This window comes from Sus scrofa, chromosome 17, assembly GCF_000003025.6.
Source record: "Sus scrofa isolate TJ Tabasco breed Duroc chromosome 17, Sscrofa11.1, whole genome shotgun sequence".
Classification (NCBI taxonomy): Eukaryota; Metazoa; Chordata; class Mammalia; order Artiodactyla; family Suidae; genus Sus; species Sus scrofa.
This window is the reverse complement of record NC_010459.5, coordinates 36,234,681-36,260,758: the sequence shown is the minus strand read 5'-3', so window position 1 is coordinate 36,260,758 and position 26,078 is coordinate 36,234,681. Positions and strand designations below refer to the sequence as shown.

At 54.2% G+C, this 26,078-nt stretch overlaps 1 protein-coding gene across 2 annotated transcripts in view; it reads left to right on the top strand.

The window, feature by feature from the left end:
• COMMD7 (COMM domain containing 7) overlaps positions 1-4,516 on the top strand; it is a 69,237-nt gene extending 64,721 nt beyond the window's left edge. The window contains exon 7 of one of the 2 annotated variants that reach the window (XM_021077441.1): positions 4,282-4,516. In XM_021077441.1, the coding sequence (XP_020933100.1) occupies positions 4,282-4,311 (30 nt within the window). In that variant the 3' untranslated portion in view covers positions 4,312-4,516. The other variant, XM_021077437.1, reaches the window with a different exon arrangement.

Here is a 26,078-nt window from a genome sequence, read left to right as displayed (position 1 = left end):
AGCAGCCACCTCATGGGTTGTCATGAGGATTCAACGATTGGCAGTGTTCAGGGCGTTCAGAACAGAGGGGGCCCTCAGCAGTCACGGGCGGGCTGCTGCTTTCTGCCATTATTTCTCCTCCTTTTCCTCATCAGTATTTACGGCCAAGTGTGAGGGAGTTGGTGGCGGGTGAGTGAGGCAGCCTCCTTGCTTTCAGTTTTCCTTCCAGTGGGGGAGACAGCTGAAAACAAGTCATAAAGAAAGGAAAAGTGTAACTTCATCTGAATTAAGCCTGCAAGTCAGTTAATGGTACCACAGGGGTGTTCCTTTCTTGGTTTGGACCCAGGTACCAGGTGAGGTAATGGGAGGATATACAGGAATCCTCTGTATTGTCTTTGCAACTTTTCTATGAATCTAAAATTATTCTCTAAAAAGAGTTTTTTTTTTTAATTTTTTAATTTTTTTTTGTCGTTTTGCCATTTCTCGGGCCGCTCCCGCAGCATATGGAGGTTCCCAGGCTAGGGGTCTAGTCGGAGCTGTAGCTGCCAGCCTACGCCAGAGCCACAGCAACGCTGGATCCGAGCCGCGTCTGCAACCTAGACCACAGCTCATGGCAACGCCGGATCGTTAACCCACTGAGCAAGGGCAGGGACCGAACCCGCAAGTTCATGGTTCCTAGTCGGTAACCACTGCGCCATGACGGGAACTCCTATTTTAAAAATACAATTTGAGGGAGTTCCCTTGTGGTGCAGCTGATTAATGATCCAGTGTTGTCACTGCTTTAGCTCTGGTCGCTGCTGTGGGTCAGTCCCTGGCCTGGAACTTCCACCTGCCCCAGTCATGGGCCAAAAAAAAAAAAAAAATACAATTAGGGCTAATGGAAGTACCACGAAGAAAATAAACAGAGGCAAGAGATGGAGGAGGGTGTGGGGCCGTTTTAGACAGGGTAGTTTGGGAGGGCTTCTCGGAGGAGGCCGCAATCGGGAGAAACAGAGTGATGGGAAGAAGCAAGCCCGGGATCAGGGGAGGGCTGGCCAGGAGGAGGGACAGCAGGCACCAGGGCCTGGGGCAGGAAATGGCTTGGGAGACTTGAGGCCACCTGCAGGATAGGTGGGGACCGGGTGGATGGAGATGAGCTCTGAGAAGAGGAGCTGACCACTTCCTGTCCCTTTCAAAGGACGGGGGAAAGAGCGAGACTCTGGGCTGGGATCTGTGTCTGGCCCTTTCCAGGAGTTAGCACCTCATTTTAGTCCTTACCGTCATTGCCCCCCCCACCCCTGGGAGGGGGGAGGTACCATCATTTCACCTACAGGTAAGACCGAGGAAGAACAGAGACTCAGCCCAAGTCCCGAGGTAAAAGCAGTGAAAGTGTAAAAGCGACAGGCTTGTGCTTGGAACCAGAGACCTCATGGCCCTCGAGGCTGTGCTGGGGACTTGCCGGGAAACAAAGTGGCTGCAAGGCGGGCCCCATCCCTGCACAAGGCCTGGGCGCGGCTGTGGCAGGGCGGCCCGCAGGAGAGCGGGCGCTCAAGCAAGGGAGCGTCTTTGTACCACAGTTCTGTAATCAGCTTTGGAAATAGTCACACTACACCTGTGTGATACAAAATCCTGAAGGTACAAAACAACAAGTAGAGACAAGTTAAAGTCCCCCTCTCCCACTTTCCCTCCCCAGAGACGCCCTCGAAGACCTGTTCCTTGTGCATCCTTCTGAAATAGTGTCTTGACCACTAGCAAAAATCCAGCAGGCCCCATAGGGGTGGAGACCTGCAAGAAAGCTCTAGATGCACAGTTGTTGCTTTTAATTCCCATACCAACCCTTGCCATATATATATATGGTATGGGAATTAAAAAATATATAAATATATATGTATGTATGGCAAGGGCTGGTATGGGAATTAAAGTATATATAAATATATATATGTGTATGGCAAGGGTTGGTATGGGAATTAAAAAATATATAAATATACATATATACATATACATCTGTTTAAAATTGGAATGAACTGAGGCACACACAGGTTAAGTCACTCACCCAAGGCCACACAGCTAATACAGGGTTTGAACTCAGGGACTCTCTGACACCATTGTATAGATGAAGAAAGGGAGGCCAGAAAAGTTGAGTAACCAGCCCCAGGGGACCCAGCAAGGAGGTTGAGGATACAGGACTTGAGTCTGGTAGTCTCACTCCAGAGCCACACCCCTGAGCACTGCACTGTCCCCGGAGAAAGGACCTCAACTCCGGAGTCAGCCACACCCGGGAGCGATGCCCGCCACTGCCCTCTGCACGGCCTTGGACAGTTGCTGCCTTCCCTGTAGTCTGGGAAAAGGAACAGAGGAAGGGAAGCCTGCCTTTCAGATGGCTTGAGGATGCGTGAGAGTGGAGGGCGAGGCCTTTGGTGCACTTTTTTTTCTTTCTCTTTTTATTTAATTTTTTTTTTTTTTTTTTTTTTTTTTTTTTTTTGCTTTTTAGGGCCACGCCTGCGACATATGAAAATTCCCAGGCTAGGGATCAAATCGGAGCTGTAGCTGCCAGCCTACACCACAGCCACAGCCACAGCAAAATGGGATCTGAACTGCGTCTGCGACCTACACCACAGCTCACGGCAATGCCGGATCCTTAACCCATGAGCAAGGCCAGGGATCGAACCTGCATCCTCATCAATCCTAGTCAGGTTTGTTAACCACCGAGCCACAAAGGGAACTCCTTTTTTTTCTATTTTTAGATCTGTACCCTCGGCATATGGAAGTTCCCAGGCTAGGGGTCAAATCAGAGCTGCAGCTGCTGCCCTACGCCACAGCCACATCCAACACCAGATCCAAGCCTCGAATGCGACCTACGCCACAGTTTGTGGCAACACTGGATCCTTAAACCACTGAGTGAGGCCAGGGATCAAACCCCCATCCTCATGGATTCTAATCAGGTTCTTAGCCACAACAGAAACTCCTCCGGTGCACTTGTTATGCTGCTCTTCTCACTGTCCAGTGGGTGCTCCCTATGGCAGGCAGGAGGAAAGGTGTGGCCAGGTGGGCATGTCAGGGCCCAGGTGGGGCCTTCCTTCCATGAAGCTGTGCAGGCAAAACAGATGAGCAGCTTTCCCAGGAGCGGGGGCTGGGTGGAGCCCCTGTCCCCCGCATCCATCCTCCCCCAGCCCACAGCCACACTGCTGACCTGGCTTAGTAGTGAGAGGGGCCTGGGGATTGAGGTACAGAACAGTCTGGGAGCATCTGGCAGTGATCTCAGCCAGGTTGCCCAGAACAACACGGGGTGGGGAGGGGGAATGCCGGAACTGAGGAGGCAAAACCAGGCTCGGGTTGGAATCCCAGCTCGCCTGTGCCCCTGGTCATATTACCTCACCGCCTCGAGCCTTGGTTTCCTTGTCTGCAAAACAGGGTTATTATCAGAATTGAGATTTCATCATCATAATGGTAGAGCTGCTTACACAATGCACGGTATGCAGTTGGTGCTCAATAAATGTCACTCTCCTCCACTGACTAGCTGATTAAACTCATTTTCCAAACCCCACAGCCTGGAGACGAGTTTTGGCACTTGTCCTGTGTTCACGCGGCTGTCGGGGATGTACTTTGGTTGCCAAATGTTAGAATTGCTGAAACACTTACAGGGAGGTGGGGGAGACTGTTTGAAAGTGGCACCGTCCCTTACTGATGGGACCCGGCGTCACAGGGCCTCCTCTGCAAGTGCCAGGAGACGACCGACAGATCCTCAGCACCGCCCCCCCACCCCCTGCCGCCTGAGGCTGGGCTGGCTCAGCCCACAACTACTTCTTTTTGGCAACTCCTTTTCTAGAAGGCTCCCAGAAGACACCGCCTACTGTCCTGACAGTGTTCTGGGCGTTCCGTCTGGTCTGGAGCCGGAGGTGGCTGCAGGGGGTGGAAGGGAGCTGGGCCAGTCCTGGGGGCGTCGGTCCAGGCGGGGGTGGGGTGCGGGTATGTGGTGTTCCGGCCTGGTCCTCTCTGCCCCCTGCCCCTGGGCTGAGGGAAACTGGCAGGGGTCTAGTGCTTTCCCGTGGGCGGGTGTGAAAGTGTTGGAAAAACTGGAAGGGGCTTCTCCTGTGCGGGCATAATGAGCTTTAAAAACCCTTCTGTCTTTTCTGTGAGGCAGAAACGACAAGCTAGAAATGACCTTGATCACCAGCGATGTTCTGGGAGGATTTTAAAATGATAATGGGGCACACAAGGGTGTTCCTGGTCAAATATGTTTGGGAAATGCCACCTGAAACATAATCAAATAAAGTTGGGAAACACCGACTTCAACATCCGACGACACGGTTTCTTCTCTGCAAGGTTTCTCAGCGCCTTTCAGGTGCATCGTGAGATTCTGAGAGGCCGCGGCTTTGTCTACACAGCAGCTAGGCCTCTCTGACAACGGTGTCCTTTCAGCTGTCCTGGACCATCTCATGAGCTCAGAGGGCTATGGAAGCCACTTTGGGAAATGCCACCATAGTCAAAACCTCCCCCTCCACCACGCAACTGGAGGAATCTTGGGACATAGGGTCCAAATAAAAGGATTTGGAAGATGCTCTAGCCTTTGTTTTGTTTATTTCTTTATTTACTTATTTATTCACTTATTTATTTATTTGTCTTTTTGGCCACTCCAAGGCATATAGATAGAGTTCCCAGAACCAGGAATCGAATCCAAGCCAGAGCCGTGACCTACACCATAGCTGTAGCAATGCTGAATCCTTAACCCCCTGCGCCAGGCCAGGGATCAAACCCACATCCCTGCAGCTGCAGAGCCACTGTCGATCCCACTGCACTACAGCAGGAACTCCTCTAGCCTTTATTTTAATTTTCAGATGTTTAAATTTTTGTCTTTTTTAGGGCCGCACCTGTGGCGTATGTAAGTTCCTGGGCTAAGGGTCGACTCAGAGCTGCAGCTGCAAATCTGTGCCACAGCCACCGCAACAGTGGATCTGAGCTGCATCCATGACCCACACCGCAGTTTGCGGCAACGCCAGATCCTTAACCTACTGAGCGAGGCCAGGGATTGAACTTGCATCCTTATGTATATTAGTCGGGTTCTTAACCCTCTGAGCCACAACAGAAGCTTCCCTCACCTTTATTTTGAAGCTAAGACTTGGAGTTCTCTTATGGCACAGTGGGCTATGGATCTGGTGTTTTCGCTGTAGTGGCATGGGTTCAATCCCTGGCCAGGGGACTTCCACATGCTGTGGGTGTGGCCAAAAATTTTTTAAAAAGCTAAGACTTTAATCCTTATTTTCCCTGTCTTAACACATTTAATCTTGACAACCACTTTATAAAGTAAGCGCTGTCATCAGCTCCATTTTCCAAAGGGTAAACCAAGGCACAGAGAGACAAGTCCTAGCCCAAGGTTCATATCTAGTAAGTGGTGCTGCTGGGATTTGAACCCAGGTTGCTGAGTGAAGGGCTACTGTCATGGCCACTGCACGGTCCACCTTCGCTCTGGGGTCTCCGGAAGCTGCCCACTCAGCAGCCGTGCACTGAAGCTCCTGTCTGAGGGCGAAGCTTCTTGCAAGTGGCTGGTCTCAGGAGCTCTCAGGGGAGCCTGTGGCTTCTATTTCCCAGATGGCCAGGGTGGCCTTCTTCTAGCTCTGAGTCGGGCCCGGGGATGTGCCGTGGGTGCCCTACTGCCCCCAGCTGCGCCGCCAGCAGCCTGGCCCCACCGGAGGCCACGTTAAGACCATGTTATGCTCTCATTTCATCTCACCCTGTTTAGCACCATCCGTAGAGAGCGCCCCGGAGGGGAACCCAGGCTCAGAGAGGGGAAGTAACTTGCCCAGACACACAACCAGGAGACAGTGAGCCTGGGGTTGGAGCCAGGTCATTGGACTCCAGAGCTAGATGTTCAAGACACGAGTTCCCTTGGTAACAAAACAGTGGGCTCCCATGGCCAGGGCAGCGGAGCCACCGTGGGCCACACCCCATCAGGCCCCACTCTCCTCTGCCCAGCGGCCACGCCTGCAGACCCATTCAGCCCCCACGCTGGACAGATATGATCTCGGGTTCCCTGATAATCTCCCTGGGCCTCCCCTTCCCAGCCGCACATGGCCCAACAGTCAGTAGCCTAAAAACAGGCAGATAGGTCACCAGCACTGAGCGCCTCCGTGAGAAGCAGTTGCCATGGTGGCCGCTTGGCCGCGTGGAGCTTTATCTCCACCTCCTGGAGCAGGGCCCCTGGAGCTTCCTCCTTCTGGGGTGCAGACTTTTCACTCTGAGTGGTTTGTTTCTTCCCCTTTAGCTCACTGGTTCCTGGAGATAGAGTTGTTCATCTGTCTGTCCATCTGCGGACTGGGCACCTCTTGTGGGCTGGGCCCCCGCCAGGCTCACTTCTGCAGGCAGCTTGCTGGCCCTCACCTGCCCCAAGGGTGGCCAGGACCTCAGGTGCTTCCAGATCACCTTGGAAGCAAGGGTGCACGCCTGCGAGTGCAGGATCTGTTGGTAGAACAGGACCTGGGTTCAAATCCTACTGCCAATAATTTAATAATAAAGACACAACCCAATTTTTTTTTCTTGTCTGTGCCCTTGGCACAAAGATGTTTCTGGGCCAGGGACTGAAGCCACAGCACAGCAGCAGCCCAAGCGCTGCAGTGACAACGCCAGATCCTTAACCCGCTGCACCACAAGAGAACGCCACGTCTCATTTTTCTTTCTTTCTTTTTTTTTTTTAGGGCCACACCTGTGGCATATGGAAGTTCCCAGGCTAGGGATCAAATCAAAGCTGCAGCTGCCAGCCTATACCACAGCCACAGCAATGCCAGACCCGAGCTGGATCTGCAACCTGTGCGGCAGCTTTCGGCAGTGCCAGATCCTTAACTCACTGAGTGAGGCCAACATCCTCGTGGATACTAGTCGAGTTCTTAACTCCCTGAGTCACAACGGAAATTCCCACGCCCCCCCCCCCCACTTTTTTTTAATGGGCAAAGGACATAGACTTTCTGCAAGGAAGATAAATGGCCAACAAGCAGATGAAAGACGCTTCATGAACATCACCAGCCATCAGGGACAGGCACGTGCAACCCAAACCACACGAGCGACCTTGTCACACCCGCTACGGTGGCTAGAATCCGAAAGACAGAGAATAACACAGGTTGGTGAGAATGTGGAGACACCATGCCCTTCTCTGCCGTTGGCGGGAATGTTAGCGGTGCAGTCATGTTAGAAAAACGCCTGGCAGTTCCTCCAAAGGTTAAACAGAATTACCCCATGACCCGGCAATCCCACTCCCAGCTCTCTACCCCAGAGAAGTGAAACGGTGTGTCCACACCCAAAACTTACACAAACATCACTAGCATTATTTGTAATAGCCAAAAGGTAGAAAGAGCCTAAGTGCTTTTCGACTGAGGAACTAATAAACATAAGATGGAATATGACTTGACCGTGAAAAGGAATGACATAATGAGACACGCTACAGCGCGGATGAGCCTTGAAGATACACTGAGTGAAAGAAGCCGGTCATGATGACCACATAGTGCGTGGATGCATTTGTGTGAATTGTCTAGAACAGGCAAGTCTAGGGAGGGGGTTGGAGGAAGTCGGGGGGTGGGGGTCCCTGCTGATGGGTAGGGTTTGAGGGGAAGGGATGATGACACTATTAGAACACAGTGGTGATGGTTGCACGACTCTGTGATGATGCTAAGAGCCATTGAGTTGGGCACTAAATGAGTAAACTGTATGCTATTGTGAATTGTATCTCCATAAAGCTGCTGTAAAAAATTGGGAAATACACATAAGCCTAAGAAAAAAGAAAAAAAAAAAGTTAAGGTCCATAATCCTATCACCTAGAGACAACCACTGTTATGTTTTAATGATACTCTCCCAAATTATACTCTGTTGCCCTATGTGCTGCTTTTTCATTTAATAATACATTGTAAACATCTTTCCATGTCAATAAATATACTTCTACAGAAAAACAAATCCTACTTCCACCACTCACTGGCTGTGCGCCGGAGCCCTGGTCTCTCCACCTGCAAGGTGGGGTAACCACAGGACCCCCCACGGAGCAAGCTGTGAGGAAGAAGGCAGGCGACCGGGTACCCCCAGCCCAGGAAGACACTCTGGCAACAGAGGCTTTGTTATGTGATTACGCTCGTGCCAGCCAGGAGTGCTCCAACCAGGGGCAGCTCATTTCTGTATGTTCTGTATGTTTCAAACACACCAAGATTCAAAACATCCATAGTTCAGGGCCAGACCCTGGGAGAGTCCTGGAGGTGGTTGTGACCCTCGATGGAAAAAAAACCCACTCGTCAGAGCACCTACTGTGTGCCTGGCCCTGGCTCAAGGTATCTCCTTTCATCCTTGTGATGGGTGTTATCCACCCCTTATGTCGGAAGGGGAAACCGAGGCCTGGGGAGGTGCAGTCACTTGACCTTTTCAAACAGCTGCAGGTGGAGTGCATTTCCAGGTTAGCCGGTTGAAAGAGGATTCTTGCTTCTTCTTTTAAAGCGATGTCTTTAAAAAAGCTTGAGTTCTATCCAAATGGGGGATTGTGTTCTTATTCCCAAACGAGGAAGTGGCCGCTCCAAGATTTAAATCACGAGGATGTGCTGGTGTGGTGTGAGTCCAGGCTCGGGCTGTGGGGACGCAGTGGGACCTTGAGTATGTGTCTGCTGGAATGGCAGCCTGGCAGGGTGGGAGCCAGGGTGGGCAGGGTTCCACGTCTGGGTAGGGGTTAGGGGCCAGGCCCGGGAGACAGACAGTTGAGGTTGGAATCCCCCATCTGCTGGGGACTTGGGCAGCTTCCTCACAGTGTGAGCTCGCGTCCCCTGTCTCTATTAGGTGGGTGTAAGAATTAACTCAGTTTAGAGTTCTCTTTGTGTCTCAGTGAGTTGAGGACCCACCATTGTCTCTGTCAGGATTTGGGTTCAATCCCTGGCCGTGCTCAGTGGATTAAGGATTGGCATTGCTGTGAGCTGTGGTGTAGGTCACAGACGTGGCCCGGATCCCATGTTGCTGTGGCTGTGGCATAGGCCTCAGCTGCAGCTCCTACTCGACCCCCAGCCTGGGAACCACCATATGCCACAGGTGTGGCCGTAAAAAGCAAAAAAAATGAATTAGATAAGTTAGAGCACCTTGTGTCACTTGGCCGCCTCCTGATGCAGAATAAGCTTTGGCACCACCGGGTGGGTTGGGTGGAGGGTGCGGGGAGCCCAGGAGGAGGGGCCAGGAGAGGGGCCACTGCTCAGCTCAGCCTTTTCACACTGCTCTCCAGGTCCAGCCGAGGGTGGCCAGCCCACATGAAGGGTCAGAGACAGTCACCCACAGTTTCCATGTCCATTTCCCAGGACAGGAGAGGAAGGGGGGACACCTCTACCGAGAAGCCTGCCCCACTCTCCCCAGCCAGGCCCGGTCCCCCTAGTCCTCCCAGGTGCCGCTGCTCTGCACCTCTGGAACATGGACACCAACCGGCCTGCCCCTGTCCCCCTCTCTTCGGTCATCCCAGCACCGTCCAGGCTGGCCCCCCAGTGGGACTCCTGTTCTCTCAGCCTTGTTCCTCCTCGATGGCCCCGGTATCAGCAGTGAGTCTGACTCCCCACTTACTCACTGTGGATCCTGAGAAATCTACTCAGCTTCCCCAGCCTCAGTCTCCTCATCTGCAGAATGGGGAGAACAATTGCCCCTTAAAAGACTGGAGAATTAACTGAGAAAAAACCTGGGAAGAGCCAGAACTGTGCTGGGCCATGGCAAGCGTTTAACATGTTGGCCACAGTTACTCTGATCCCAGCCTTTTAAGGCCGTTGCAAAGTGCAGGGCTTCTGCCCCGGAGACCTCAGCTCCAGATGCTGGGCCTTGGGCCTCGAGAACAACCAGGCGTAATGGCTTTTGGGGTTCTTAGCCTGGCCTCTGCCCCTCCTCCTCCCGCCGGGCCAGCAGACCGGGTCCTCTGCTTGGACACCTCCCTCCCCACCGCTGACACATGGGTGCTGAGGTCTGTTGAACAAGTTACACAGACACCAAGTATGTGAGAAGGTCACGAGGCTCCGCCTTTTGTAGGAAAACACAGACTCATTCAATCATTCGGTCCTTCACTTGTCCTAGGCGCTGGGGATGCGGCAGCAAATGGAAGACAAAACTCCTACCCTAGTGGAGCCAACACTCTAGTGGGAGAGACAGACCCCAGAGAAAAGGAACAGTGACATATGGAGATTGTCACTTGGTGATAGACGCCAAGGAAAAGCGTCAGGGGAGGGGGTGCTATCATGTGAGGTAGCACAACCAGGGAAAGCCCGAGGAGAAGGGGCCATTTGAGCAAAAATTCAAAAGAGTGTTTCTTCAGCCATCCACCCACCCACCCACCCATCCACCCACCCACCCACCCATCCACCCACCCACCCATCCACCCATCCACCCACCCATCCACCCACCCATCCACCCATCCACCCACCCACCCATCCACCCACCCATCCACCCATCCACCCACCCATCCACCCATCCATCCATCCACATTCATTCATTCAGTCATTTAGTCCGTCAGCCAGCATCAGCAAACATTTTTTTGGGCCTGTTTGGTGGCCTTGGAAGGGTGGGGGGAGGTGGGCTCACCCCGTGTGGCTCACAGACAGTTTCTCGCAGCAGTGGGGTCCAGCCCACCCTGTAAGAGCCATCACGGTCTGCCAGGGACTGAGGGCTTCTCAGGACGCAGGACTTTCGGTGCTAAAGTGGAAAGACCTGGGCAAATTGGCATGAGAGGCTGCCCTGTCAGAGGCTGTCCCGGGTGCCAAGAGGCTGAGGCAAAGTCAGCGAAGGCTTCTGCTCCTCTGAGGACGTGGAAGGTGTGACCATGCCCGTGCCTCGGAGGGCAGGGGCTCCAAGGCCCACAGCATGTCTGGGTGCAGGCTGGGGCGGGACAAGGCTGTCTTCAGGGGGTCAATGGGCAAAGGGGCTGGAAGGGAGAGTGGGGTATCAGATGTTCACAGAAGGGCTAAATTGACCATGGGCAGCTGGCCTCCAGACAGGTGGGTGACTGTGTCTGCCTCTTAGAAAGAGCAATGTTCGGAGTTCCTGTCGGGCTCAGTGGTTAACAAATCTGACTAGGAACCATGAGGTTGCTGGTTCGATCCCTGGCCTTGCTCAGTGGGTGAAGGATCTGGGGTTGCCGTGAGCTGTGGTGTAGGTCGCAGACATGGCTTGGTTCCCGAGTTGCTGTGGCTCTGGCGTAGGCTGGTGGCTACAGCTCTGATTGGACCCCTAGCCTGGGAACCTCCATATGCTGTGGGTACAGCCCTAGAAAAGACAAAAAGACAAAAAAAAGAGAGAGAGAGAGTGATGCTTTGCTGTCAAAGCTCCTTGCTGGGGCAGAGGAAGGAGAGGGAAGCCATAGCATGGACTCGTTCCTTCTTTCTTTCATTCCAGTGGGTATTGCACACCTTCCAGTCCCCAGCGCGGGTCAGCAAGACCAGGCGAGGGAGGGAGGATGCAAACCGTGACGGGGGTCTAAGTGAAAGGGATAAGGGTATTTGTTGTAGTGTCTCTTTTTTCTTTTTCTTTTTCTTTTTTTTTTTTTGTCTTTTTAGGGCTGTACCTGTGGCATATGGAAATTCCCAGGCTAGGTATGGAATCAGAACTGCAGCTGCTGGCCTACCCCACAGCCACAGTGATGCCAAATTGGAGCCATGTCTGCAACCCACACCACAGCTCACGGCAATGCCAGATCCTTAACCCACTGAGTGAAGCCAGGGATCGAACCCACGTCCGCATGGATACTAGTCAGGTTCATTACCACTGAGCCACAACAGGAATTCCCATTGTATTGTTTCTTGTAGGCTTAGACTTTTCAAAAGAAAATGTTAGGGGGAGTAAATACAAATGAATCTGGGCCCCAGATGCACCATCTCAGGAGGGTGGGGCTAAGGCAGGGCCTTCCCTACAGCAGCTCAGGGCCCAGTGAGGAATCTGGGTGCTGACGCCCAGCCTTCAGTAGTGTGGGCGATCCTTGTGCCTGAGGTCCTGGGACGGAAGAGCCTGAGGCAGGCTTGGGAGGCTGGGGCTGTTTCACCAGAGGGAGGGGGAAAGGGACAAGCATCAGAGGAACAACAGGGGCAAAAGCACAGAGGCTGATGTGCAGCGGTGTCGGGGAACAGGTGGTTCTGCGCGGCTCAGTGGAGGGTCTTAGTGAGCTGGGAGGTGCGATTCGGAGGCGGCTGGAAAAAGAACTCATGGCCTTATGGAGCTTGGCTCTTCGAATCGGTCTCGGAAAATACAAGTGAGACTGGGCCACTGTTGCAAAATCAGAGAAGACAGGAAATTATTTTTAAAAAGGAAATACAACCCCTAGGTTAGCCCATCACCAGAGATAACCACTGTGAAGCATTCAATACATTTCTTCCTAGTATCTTCCCATGTGTGTACATATTTATATATGCATCCTAACGTAGAATAATAAAATAGTCTGTGTATCTTGCTGGTTTTCACTTTAAATTATATCAGATGGGAGTTCCCGTCATGGCTCTGCAGTTAACGAATCCGACCAGGAACCATGAGGTTGCGGGTTCAATCCCTGGCCTCACTCAGTGGGTTGAGGATCTGGTGTTGCTGTGAGCTGTGGTGTAGGTCGCAGATGCAGCTCGGACCCCACGTTGCTGTGGCTCTGGCATAGGCCGGCAGCTACAGCTCCGGTTAGACCCTTAGCCTGGGAACCTCCATATGCTGCGGGAGTGGCCCTAGAAGAGGCAAAAAGACAAAAAATTAAAAAAATTATATCAGATGCCCTTTGCTGTGCCATTAACTCTTTTCTAAAAACCTGACTTCTAAGCCATTTGGATGACTCCATTCAGTAGTGGCGATTCCTCAGGGCTGAGCACTGAGGCGGTTTTCCTTGTTTGCTATAACAAAGAACGCCGTGATAACAACCTCCATCCATACATAATTGTGTGTCCACATTGCTGATTACTTTGTGGTTTTTTTTTCCTGATTAATTCCTACACATGAGGTTCTTGGAAGCCCTGCAGGGCTCGGAGCTGGCTGGGTAACCAGGAGAGGGAGTGGGTTTCCCAGGGGCACGCGTCCTCACCTGAGGACAGCTTAGGGCCCGGCGGAAGGAACACCTTGCACTTTCTGGACGCCTCACACCCTCTCCTACCTCCAGGCCACTCTGTCCCGGCTGAAACAGCCTCCTCCCCAACCCTGTCTTCTCGCTTCCCTGTCTTGCTAACTCTTCCTCATCCCTCCAGCCGCTGGGATAACCTTCTCCAGGAAGCTCTTGCAGAACCCGGGCTGTGAGGCCCCACACCCACCCCCTCCACGGCCATGCCTGGGCTGCCTCCATCACAGCTCCCATCTCACTGGGTTACGTGTGCCGTTTCTCTGTCTGGTTTTCTTTGTCCCCTGAGGATGAGGCCCAGGCTGGCTTCATCTTTGAATTTCCAGCACTAAGGGTTGAGCTGGCTCCTTTTAGTTTCAGTAAATGTTTGTTGAGCAAAGGAATGAGGAGTCAGATAAATGAATGAACAAGTGAAACAAAGTCCTCCGGGGAAGGCTAAAGCTCAGACACAGGGCCCCGGACAAGCATCCAGTCCAGGGGGACAGAGGGAGGGGCAGAGCAGAGCCACCGAGCCCTGAGCCAGGAGCTGGAAGGCAAGACTGTTGTGAAAGGAGGCTGGGCCCAGGGGCCCAGGCAGGGCAGTGAGGAAGGGGGCTAGCTGTGGGGGGGGGGGCAATCTGAGGAGTCAGAGGCAGAAAGCAACAATGAGTAATAGGGGCAAGAACATTCTGGAAGAGGGAAAAGTTTCGTGAGCTCTGGAGCCCACTGGGTTCAAATCTTGACACTGCTGCTTGTGAGCTGTGTGACTTCAAGCCAGTGACTTAACTTCTCTGTGCCTCAAATTTTCTTTTTTCTTTTTTTCTTTTTTTTGTCTTTTTAGGGTTATACCCTTGGCATAGCAGCATATGGAGTTTCCCAGGCCAGGGGTTGAATTGAAGCTGCAACCACAGGCCTGCACCACAGCCACAGCAACACTGGATCTGAGCTGCATCTGCGACCTATACCATAGCTCTAAGCAACACCGGATCCTTAACCCACTGAGTGAGGCCAGGGATCAAACCTCCCTCTTCAGGGATGCTAGTCAAATTCATTTCCCCTGAGTCACAATGGAAACTCCAAATTTTCCATTTATAAAATGAGGATAATAGGAGTTCCCCATGCAGCTCAGTAGGTTAAGTACCTGACAAGTATCCATGAGGATGCAGGTTCCATCTCCGGGCTACTCAGTGGGTTAAGGATCCAGCATTGCCATGAGCTGTGGTGTAGGTCGCAGATGCGGCTCAGATGCGGTGTTGCTGTGGCTCTGGTGCAGGTGGGTAGCTGCAGCTCCAATTGGACCCCTAGCCTAGGAACCTCCATGTGCTGTAGATGCAGCCCTAAAAAGAAAAAATTGAAAAGCAAAATGAGGATAATAAATGTAGTACTTCATGCACCCATTTGCTTTTTGTTTGTTTGTTTCACTTAACAAACACTGCTGTTCTGGGCCCAGGACTGGATGCTGACGGAGAGCTGACCACAGTGGTCACACATGTAGCCAGCCCTGCAGCTGGGATTGAACCTGGGTTTGCCAGTCATGGGTTTAGTGCATGTGCCCTGCAGTCTACCCCTCGTGGCTGTTGTGAGGACCGGATGAGGTGCTGGCATGGAGGAGAACTTACTAGGCAGGAGCTGCTATCGTGGTCCTCCTGTGGTGTCGTCATCGTAGTGGACTTTAGTTGCAGTGTCAGGCCTGCGCTGACTGCCCACAAGCCTATGGAAGAGGTCCCTGTCTCTCCCAGCCTCAGTTTCCCTTAGGGCGGCCAACCATCTTGGTTTGCCTGGCAGTGAGGTTTTTCCCAATGCGCGGGACTCGTGGCACGAAAATTAGGACACTCCTGGGGCAGACAGGGATGGGTGGTCACCCTCGTTTCCTCGTCTGTCGCGTGGGGAACCGCCTGCCTCCCAAGGCTGTTGTGCAAATCAGAAGCGAGCACACAGGGAAGGCGCCAAACCATGGGGCCAGACTTCTAGGTCTAGTCACATGAATATTAAAGAATTCTCTGCGCCATGGAAATCCAGGCATGAAAAGGAACGAGCCGGCTTGCATGTGCTCTATGAAAAAGCTCAGATACATATTTTTGGTAAGAAAGGCAAGGTACGCGGGCTTTGTGCACTGTGTTTGTGCTGGTGTGGGGGGGTGGGGGGAGTCTGAATAGACACACCTGCTTCCGTGCCCCTGGATGGATTCTCCAGGGAGGAAACCAGGGGGCTGGGAGAAAAGGTAGGGGAAAGACTCACTTGTCACTAGATATCCTTTTGCATTGTTGGAGTTATTTTAACCCTTTGATTCCATTATCTGGCCCAAAAAACTCCCCAGCTCGGTATGTTAAAAAACCAAAAACAAGTTGTGGCTCAGCAGGTTAAGGATCCAACATTGTCTCTGTGAGGAGGCGGGTTTGATCCCTGGCCCCGCTCAGTGACTTCAGGCACAAGCTGTGGTGTACATAGGTCGCAGATGCAGCCGGGATCCGGCGTTGTTGTGGCGCTGGTGAAGGCTGGCAGCTGCAGCTCTGATGGGACCCCTAGCCTGGGAACGTCCATGTGCTGCACGTGTGGCCCTGAAAAAGGCAAAAAAAAAAAAAAAAAGACAAACCCACCCTGAACAAAATTGAAAGGCCCAAGTCACAGAGTGGGGAAAGTGTCTAGTTGGGTCACCACGAAGTACCCCTCAACTGGCGTTCTCGCCACCCCCACCCAGGACCTCATCAACCACTTGACTGGGCATTTAGGGGGCACAGGTGGATGGCCACCTCTTCTGATGCAGGGTTCACCAGGTTCAGGTGTGAGCACGGTCTGGGAAGACCCCTTCGGGCTCTACATGGCATCCCACAGGCAGGTTTGGGGGCTTCTGCGGTCCCTCGTCCACTTCTCTTCCTGCGTGTCTGATGTCACCCCCTGTCAGGTCTGAGGGCGGCCTATCCTCTCGGGGCAGAGGGGGGCCCACCCTGCAGAGTAAATGGTTCACGTTTCACCACCTCCAGACCAGGGGGTACATGTGCTGCTGCCGCTGCTGAAGCCAATTCTCTGCCTCTGGCCTTGGGGAGAAGGAGCCACTGCCGGTTTAGGAAGAGCTGCAGGTGCAGCCCGAGAGGACCCAGCAGGCCTGACCCCACGGACCTGCCTCCAGCTCCCAGCCATGTGGCCAGGCTCTTTCTAAATTTTCAGCGTCACACACACACTTCAGGAAAACAGTCTCATTGTAATAACCTCAAGCATTAATAAAGTGTAGCCAATAAAAGCCCAAGCAATTTCCCCGCATTTCCTGAGTCCCATTTCCTTCACATATTATTGTCAGTTGATGGGCATCCTTTTGAAAGTTTTACTTTCATGTGTTTATGTCTATACCTCTGTCTAATTATAGCGACACCTTTACTATATGCAGGCCTAGTCCTACATCTGTGTCTGTATCCATATCATCTCTAACTATGTATTTAGGTGTGTACACAGTGTTCAAGCGGCTTCTAGCAGAGGTGGTAACATTCTGTACATTCTGCAAGATGCCTTGTTTTTCACTGAACATGTGATGGACCTTGTTTCTGTCAGTACCTGTACAGGCGCCACCTTCTTTTTAACAGCTGCACACCCAGTTCCATCATGTGAGCTGGCCCATCACTTCTTTGTCCACCAGTCCCCTGCTGATGGACGCTGAAGATGCTTCCATTGTCTTGCTTCCACAGACAGCCCTGGACTCATCCTGCCCTCAGGTGGTTTCTTTTTTTCTTTTTCTTTCTTTTTTCAGCAGCACCCACAGCATATGGAAGTTCCCAGGCTAGGGGTCCCATCAGAGCTGCAGCTGCCGGCCTACACCACAGCCACAGCAACACCAGATCCAAGCCACATCTGCGACCTGCAGCTCAAGGCAACACCCAATCCTTGACCCGCTGAGCGAGGCCAGGGATTGAACCCACATCCTCAAGGACATTACGTCAGGTTCTTAACCCACTGAGTCACAGCAGGAACTCCTCGAGTGGTGTCTCAGGGATGGGTATCTGGCTGAGCCCTGCACCACTCCCACCCAAGGGCGCAGACCCCCCTGTGTCGGTGCTCGTCACCAGCACTGAGCTGTCCAGTGGGTCACATTTTTGCATCAGGCCACCTCTCCTGGCGCAATCCTTCCCCTTCGAACCTCCAGTCACTCTGTTAGTTTGGCTTTGAACCCTGGGCCACAGAGAACATTCCAGCTATCTTGGCTTGCCCCCCTGGTGAGTAGCCTGCTGCCTGGGGTGATTTCAAGGAGAAGGGGCAACCCCACATCCCTAAATTTCTCCTGCTTCAAAAGGCCACCCCACCTGAAATTCCTCCATGAAGGGGGGCGGTTTGGTGAAGGTCCTGCCTCCTTTGGGAGCACTTTGACCCACAGGCAGCGTGGGGCAGAGAAGGGCCAGCGTGGGAGGTAGAAAGCACGGGGCTCAAAAGAAACAGAATCAAAAAAAAAAAAAGGGAGTTCCTGTCGTGGCGCAGTGGTTAACGAATCCGACTAGGAACCATGAGGTTGCGGGTTCGGTCCCTGCCCTTGCTCAGTGGGTTAACGATCCGGCGTTGCCATGAGCTGTGGTGTAGGTTGCAGACGCGGCTCGGATCCTGCGTTGCTCTGGCTCTGGCGTAGGCTGGCGGCTACACCTCCGATTAGACCCCTAGCCTGGGAACCTCCATTTGCCGCAGGAGCGACCCAAGAAATAGCAAAAAGACCCCAAAAAATAAAAAAAGAAACAGAATCATCCCGAGGGTCTATTCCTTGCAAAGTGCTTCCTGTGTACCCGACACCACACCCAGACTGAGGCATGCACCCTGTGGTGGGGGAGACCTGGAGGGTGGAGGAGTTAGGATTTGAACCCAGGCCTCTACAGCCCCAGAACCCAGGCTCTGTACCCACAAGCCCACAAGGAGCTAAGATATGTGTAGGAGACAGTGTTAAATCCCTGGAGAGCCTGAGATTAATGAGGAATGGAGCGGGGGGAGAGAGAGAAAGAGAGGGAGAGAGAGAGTGTGTGTGTCTGTGTGTCTATGTATCTGTCTGTGTGGGTGTTGGTAAGGAAGGGGCATCTAGAGACACAGGTGGGATTTGGAGATAGAGGGAAGGGCTTTCTAGGAGGGTGGAAGAGCCTGAACAAAAGCCTGAAGTAGGAGTAAACCCAGCGGGCTGATGATAGAAAAGCCTGGTCTGGATCGTGTTGCCACACGCACAGCTGGAAGCTGTGGGAGACCAGGTCTGCCCTGTGGGCTGTGGGCTGTGGATGCCAGGCGGGGATTGGCCTGCAACTAATTACCACTCTCGTTATCATTTGCAGCCAGTGACATCTCCAGTACTGATAGAGCGGCCGGCGCTCTGGCCTTCCATATATATGAGCTTAACTCTTCCAACAACTCCAGGGGATGGATGCTATGTGCCCATTTTACAGACTAGGAAACTCTCTAGGCCAGAAGCCCCATGAGGGTGGGATCTAGGCCACCGACTCATCTCTATATGCCCATACCCAGCACTGGGTCTGGGCTATGGAAGGAACGGATGGGAGGAAAGAAGGAAGGAAGTTGAACAGATAAATGGAGGGATAATGGATGGATGGATGGATGGATGGATATCTTAGCCTCCAATTCTTAGTCTCTAAGGTGGTGATAATACTAGTGCCTCCCTCACAGAGCCACCCTGAGGATGAAGGGAGAAAAGCCAGGGCAGAGGGATAAGAATAACAATAACAATCATGGCACGCGTGTCTTGCAGCCTCATCCCGTGCTGGGTGCTCTGTCAAGGGCCTTACTTTCATTTTCCCATATACGGCCCAGGACGCGTACTGTCATTGTCACTTGCACTATTGAGATTCCTACAGATGGCTGGGGCTAGCTGAGGCTTGTCCCTCCTCATCCCTCTTGATCCAAGTTGCTTTAACCCAGGAAACCTGCGAGTCCCCAGGGCTGATGTTAGCTGCAGAACCCTCTCTCCTGAAGCTGCATCTGGAGTTCTTCCTCTCCCATTCCAAAAGAAAAGCCCGTGTGTTGCGTGGACAGCTGGACCCAGTAGGACTCTGGGGATAATGGGACTCACCCCCGCCCAAGTCTGGGCTACTCCAAGGTCTGGAAAACTGCAAGTTCTTCGGGTCTGGGCCCGACCAGAGCCTTAGATTTCCCATCTGTAAGATGGAAGTAGTCACGGTCAGGTTGGATCATTCCTAAGGGCATTTCTGTTTATCTTGGGCCCCAGCCTCTCTGGCTTCTAGTCTCAGAAAACGTGCTGCTAGAGGGAGTGGGGCCTGGCTCCTGGCTCCTGCTGGCCTCGGTCTCGGGAGGCGGCCGAGGGGACCCTTGGACCAGGGAATTAACTGAGTTCAAGTTCTACTCCTGACACTTTCTGGCTGCAGCCCTGAGTGATGTGTGTAAAGTTCCTGCCCCTTAGCAGGTACTTGACCTCGCGACCCCCCTCCCTCTTTCCCTGCCTGGGCAAGTCAGCTCACTTCTCCAGGCCACCTTGAGCCTCGAGCCTCCAGCCTGAGCCTCCATGTCTTCACATCAACAATGCGACAGCAACTCCCAGCAGCCAAGAGCCCGGGCTGTTTGAAGCTGGTGTAAGAGGTCAGATGGGAAAGAACTTTACAGATGGAAAACCTTAGCCCGTTGGGGAGATTTATTGCCATGACTGTAAGTGTGAGGCCCAGGAACCAGACAGTCCCTACCCATGCAAGAGGCTCTGCTGGAGCCCAGCCCTGTCCCTCCGTCAGTGATGGAGGAGGAGATGGCCTTCCCCCCGGGGGCCCTGACCTCGGAGGGTGCAGTGGGGCTGGGCTCACTTTCAATCAGTGTTTCGCTTTTTATTTTATTCTATTTATTTATTTATTTTTGCTTTTTAAGGCCGCACCCACGGCGTATGGACATTTCCAGGCTAGGGGTTGAATTGAAGCTGCAACTGCGGGCCTACCCCACAGCCACAGCAATGCTAGATCCGAGCCGTGTCTGCAACCAACACCACAGCTCACGGCAATGCTGGATCCTTAACCCACTGAGCAAGGCCAGGGATTGAACTCTCGTCCTAATGGATACTGGTTGGATTTGCTACTGCTGAGCCACAATAGGAACTCATCCCCTTTTATTTTTGCACGTTCATCCCATGCAGAGGGCCCTGGTCAGCACCTAGATGACCGAGGTCTCAGAGGGGACACAGGCACCCAGACCCCCTGAGGAAACCAGGAGAGGCAGGTACCACCTGCTCTGTCCTTCCTCTGCCCTCTAAGCCTCTCTCCCAGGGGGGCCTTGCCTCTCCCACAGCCGCTGGCCCTGCCAGCTTCCCCACCTCCCCCCTGCCCTCTCCATTTCCACCTTGCCCCCCAGGGATCTTTGGAAATCAAGGATCCTGGCAGGTGTCTCCTGCTGGGTGCCCTCCAGATGCCCTTCACCATGCCTCGGCCTGTGCAGAGCCCCAAGGGGCGGCAGGGGCCAAAGGAGAGGAAAAATTGTCCCCGTGCCCTGAGCAGGCTGACCCCTGGCCTGCAGGAATGGCCTCCCACTGCTCCTGGCCCCATGTCCTGCCTGGATGCACCCTGCACCCCACCCAACGTCCCAGGCCCGCTTGCCCGCCCCCTCTCCCCTCTGCCTGGACCCCAGCCCTTCCCTCAGTCCAGTTGTCTCCTCACCTTCGTGAGGTCTCACCAGGACCCCCTTGCCTTTCTCGAAGCCCACGGAGTGAGCGTCTTGTGCCATAGCCGTGCATCTCTCTGAGGGGCCATGAGCTCCGGAAGGCAGAGCCCAGCATGGTGCCCGGCACCAGCAAAGGCTCCTGAGAGGCCGTCGGACACCCAGACAAATGCACATCGCTTGCCGCGCTCTGCGTGGCCACCCCGGGCATTTGGGAGTCTGTGTGACCTCGAGCTCAGTCAGCCTGAGCTATATTTAGACACCAGGGCCAGGCGAGCTTCTGGGGCTGAGGTGGTGGTGGGGCCCACGGCAGGGTCCCCAGGGGACCTCCTCGTAGAGGGGCATGGTCCCCGTTGACCGGCCAGGGCCCAGACCAGTCACTGTTGGCACCCACTCCCCAAACAGGCCGAAGAAAGATTCTGGGGGAACAAAGGAGCCTCTGGCTGGTTTTGTGGGTGGCGTGTATGTTTATATCTGGGAAAAAAAGAAGTTCCGGGCTGGTCGGTCGGCTCCAGGAGTGGGCCGGGGGCGGGGGGCCAGGGTGGAGTTGGGGTCTCCTGGCCAGCCCCGGGCTGGCCCCGGCCGGAGCCGGCCTGCACGGCTCTCCTCTGCTCCGCACCTCGGGCAGGCGCCGTGCCAGGCCAGGGTGCGGCCACCCGGCGGCGAGGAGGGGCTGCCCTGGCCCCGGCTGCTCTACCCTGCTCTCCAGGGCGGGCAGGAGGCAGGATGGATGTTCGCAATAATTACCCAGCTGCAGCCTCCCCAGAGCTGCCGCCATAGCAACGGTGCCGGGCGCCCCAGCCGAGCGGCCAAGTGGCAGGAGGGGGTGCGGGCGCTCTGGGCAGGTCGGGGAGGGGGTGGCACGAGCCCTGGGCGCAGCCCCACTGGCTCCCTTTGTCATCTCCCTCGCCCGCCCGCCCCCTCCCCAGAGGCCAGGGGCGGGGGCTTTGTCTGGGCACCGAGAGGCTGGTGCGGCCCAGGGGAGTCTCAGGCAGAGGCCCCGTCCCCGCTGCTGGGGGCCCGTGGGGCAAGGGGAAGCAGGTGCTGGAGGGCTGGGGGTGCTCGGGGTCCCTGTGGTTCAGGGCTCAACTTGGGACTGATGCTGCCACCTGGGTGCCCATGGCACACCCCAGGACCCCCACAGTGGGATCGCTGGGCATGCCTCAGAGGGGTGTTTGTGACCCTTCTCACCTGCCCGGGGTCTGGGGGAGCCAGCCCAGAGCAGCCTTGGGCAAGACAGGCTTTGTGGGGTGTTGTCTGTGGGAGAGGCCCTGGGCCTGGGGCTGTGCTTTGGGACTCAGCAAACCCTGCCCTCATGGCACCTATTCCCCTCCACTCCGTAGTAGAGGCCCCATCAGCCTCCCTCCTGTGAACATTCAATCTGATAAAGGGAACTGTGTGCATTTCCATTTTAAAGATGGGGAAACTGAGGCCAGAGAGGTTGTGTGACCTAAGGTCACACAACTAAAAATGTGGAGCCTCAACCCTGTTCAGTCTTATCACTGCCCTGCCATTGCTATGGTCGTCGTGGCTGTTCCTTGTCCCCTGGTCATCTGGTAGTGTTGCCCAGACATCAGGAAGAGTGCGGGCTCTATGGCCTGGGTGAGGGGTGCCCATCCACCTCTCCCGGCCTCAGTTTTCTTCTCTGCAAAATGGGGATATAATTGAACCACTCCTTACAGGGTGTTGTTCAGATAATATTTTTTCTTTTTTGGCCACGCCCAAGGCACGTGGAATTTCCCAGGCCAGGGATTGACCTTGCATCACGACAGTGACCTGGGCCACTGCAGTGACAGGGTCGGATCCTTAATCTGCTGGACCACAAGAGAGCTCCAGGGGCTGTTGTTCAGATTAAAGAAAACAGTGAGTGGAAAGTACAGGGCCTGCACGTGGGCAGGGCTGGCTGCTGTTATTGTTGGAATTATGATTATTTTATTATCGTGGTTACAACTTGAGGAGGCGGACCTAGATGCTCACCAAGGCGCTTTTGGCTCCAGCCCCCCCAGGCTCTCCACGCAGCTGGCTGAAGGTGAGCCCTCTCTGGCAGGTGCCTGTCGGGACAGCAAGCTGGGAGGCAGGGAGTTCGCAGCCTGGCGAGGAGGCATGTCAGTCACCTAATCCCATGAGCGTGTCTGGGGTGTGGGCTGTGAGGGTGAGGAAGGAGATGAATCCCGGCTGAGATGGAGCCTTGTGGGGGCGGGGTGAGACCCCATTTACACAAAGTGATGTGGGCGGGCCTCTCCAGGGGCCCGGCTGGCTGGAGAAGATGAGGGGAAGGACGTTCCAGGATGTGGCCTTGCTTGAGAAACCAAAGGGAGCCAGGGTTCTGGAGCCCAGAGAGTCCAGGAGACGGAAGTCACCCAGGGCTTCGGGGGCCATGGAGGAGAGTGTGGAGATGTGATTCTAAAAGCTGTAGAGAGGAGTTCCTGTCGTGGCTCAGTGGTTAATGAATCCGACTAGGAACCATGAGGTTGCGGGTTCTATCCCTGGCCTTGCTCAGTGGGCTAAGGATCCGACGTTGCTGTGGTGTAGGTCACAGATCCGTGAGCTGTGGTGTAGGTCACAGATGTGGCTCGGATCTGGCATTGCTGTGGCTGTGGCTGTGGCCGGTGGCTACAGCTCCAATTAGACCCCTAGCCTGGGAACCTCCATATGCCTTGGGAGCAGCCCTGGAAAAGGCAAAAATAAAATAAATAAAATAAAATAAAAGCTGTAGAGGGAGTTCCCGTCATGGCTCACTGGTTAAAAACCCAACTAGTATCCATGAGGACGCGGGTTCGATCCCTGACCTCGCTCAGTGGGTTAAGGGTTCGGCGTGGCCGTGAGCTGTGGTGTAGGTCGAAGACACAGCTTGGATCCCGCGTTGCTATGGCTTTGGTGCAGGCCGGCAGCTGTAGCTCTGATTCGACCTCTAGCCTGCAAACTTCCATATGCTGTGGGGGTGAGGCCTTAAAAACGCATACATACATACATACCTACATACATACATACATAAAACACAACCTGTGGAGAAGTTCTCTGGTGTGGCCCAGTGGATTAAGGATCTGGCATTGTCACTGCAGAGGCTTGGTCACTGTTGTGGTGTGAGTTTGATCCCTGGCCTGGGAACTTCCCAGCCAAAAAAAAAAACAACTGTGGAAAGTTAGCGAGTGGCCTTAGGAAGAAAAGGAGGCCAAAATGTATTTGTTGGATGAATGAGTGAATGAAGGAATGGAAGTTTTATTTTGCCCTGGCCAACCACAGAGCCCCTTTCCTCCTTTCTCAATCAAACCCCCTCCCCCATGACCTCAGCCCTCCCCTGCTGGTTCAGTTCAGTCATTTGCCAGCTGGTGCCCTGGGAGCCCGGAGTCATATGGTGGAGGATCAGGCAGTAAATAGAAAAATTCCAGATCAGCTATTTGGCCAATACAGAGGAGTATTCTAAGGAAGGATTGCCGACACCGGGCAGGGCACTGCCTGAGAGGGTCATCGAAGGATCAATAGGAGTTCACTAGGCTGTCAAGGCAGAGGACACAGCACTTGCATAGGCTCAGAGACAGGAAACAGCATCGTATGGTGGGGGGTTTTTGTTGTTGTTGTTTCTTGGGGCCAGTGATAACTAAGGATAGCCACCTTTATTGAGCTCCGACTGTGTGCCCCACACAGTGCTACAGGCGTGTGCTCATTGGAATCTCACAGTTTAAACCCTGCTCCCTTTGCAGGAAAGGCTTATTTTAATCTCGTGAATGAAGACCTGTGCCCAAGGTCACACAGTAACCACAGATCTCATGCTTTTAAACAAGGGGCGGAGCTGGATAGATAGTTTGAGTTGGGCCACGAGAGTTCCTAAAGGCCAAGCCAAGGACCCGATCCTGGGGCTGCTGGAGAGTCTCGGTAGGGTTTTGAGTGGGAGAGGGGGAGCGTCAGAACTGTGTTTGGACTGTAGGTGGAGTGACCTTGACTAGCTGTGAGGCTGCTGCCACAGCCCAGGTGAGGGATGAGGAGCACTGGATTCTGAGGGAGTACCTGGGGAAGGAGGGGAGGGGATGCCTTTGAGGGGGGCCGAAGGACAGATGTGGGGGGCGGGCAGCAGAGAGAGGCCAGTGGTGTGGAGGCATGGATCATGATTAGAGTTCAAGGCTGCTGAGTCCAAAAGGAAGCTGATGCTCTTTCTCCCCTCCAGCTGGTTATTTTTTCACTGATATGTTAAAGACTTGTCATTTTCTCCTTCATGAGATTACAGGCTTTTTTTTTTTTTTTAAGGTAGCTGGGACAAGGCAGTTCTTAACCCCAGAGGATGCTGGCTGATGGTAGATTTCAGGCATGGTGGCACCTCTGTCAGTTTTCTCCAGAATCTCCAAAGTGCCTAAGAAGCCAGGGACAGAAGGCATCTCTCTGGGTGGCAGTATGTGTGCATGTGGGAGCTGGCACTTGTGAGGGGGTCCTGGGCTGGGGTCAGGCTGCCTTGGGTCCACTCCAGAGGTTGCTGGGACTGCAGAAATTGGAGAAGCTTCTGGAAGCCTGGCAGGGACACTCCTGGCCTCCCTTTTCTGGCTTCCCAAGGCTAGGCATGTGAACTGAGGCCCCCAGGCTGCCTGCCTGCTGCTCTGGGAATACTGTAGCTGGCGGCCCAGGCAGGCAGAGGCTCGAGCTGCAGAGCAGCAGGTGCCGTGTCACCTGAGCCCGGGCATGACTGCTTCTCCTGGGGAGAGGGAGCCGTATTCCCACACAGCCTGCCGGCTGGCCCACCTCCTCACTCCTGTGGAGGAACCGTGGCCTTCCCTGAACCTGGGATGAAGGTGCAGCCTTGTCAACCCCTGACCTCCACCCCCTAAACCCTCCTAGGCCTCTGCCGCCAGCAGGAATTGGGATTTGCTGGAAAGTGATGGTGTGGGCTCCAACAATCCCAGGTTTAAATCCTGGCTCTGCTTCTGGCCTCCGCTTTCCCTGCGCCTCAGTTTACCCACCTGTCAAGGGGTGGGGCGTCAAGGACAGAATGAGATACCGGGTGTGGAGGCCCGGCTGCCCCTGCACAGGGTGGCCAGGAAGTGTGAGCACCCGTCTCCCCTCCCCCTCCTGTCGGTGCAACTGCGAGAGGAGATGGGCCAGAAAACCCAAACCAAACCAAATTGCTGGAAGCCTGATGAATCTGTGAATGATTGCTTGTAAGAGGCCCCGCTTGAGCCGGATGTGCTGTCAGCTTGGCGTCCAGATGGGCACCCCAGAGCGGGGCACGCCTGGCCAGCCGTGGAGCACAGATGGCGAAAGCACGGGAGGCCAGACCCAGGTCTCCAGAGCCAGAGCCGGGACTGTGGTGGGACAGGCAATGGCGGTGGTGGGGCCTCCGTCGGCCTCCAGACCCTCCCTGCCTCGTGGTGGCCTCAGCTGCCCGGGTCAGTCGCTGCTGGTGGTGGCGGCACCACTGATCTTGGCACTAAGTGCTACCAGCCTTCGAGAATGCTTCTCCGTCCGTGACCTTGTTCCC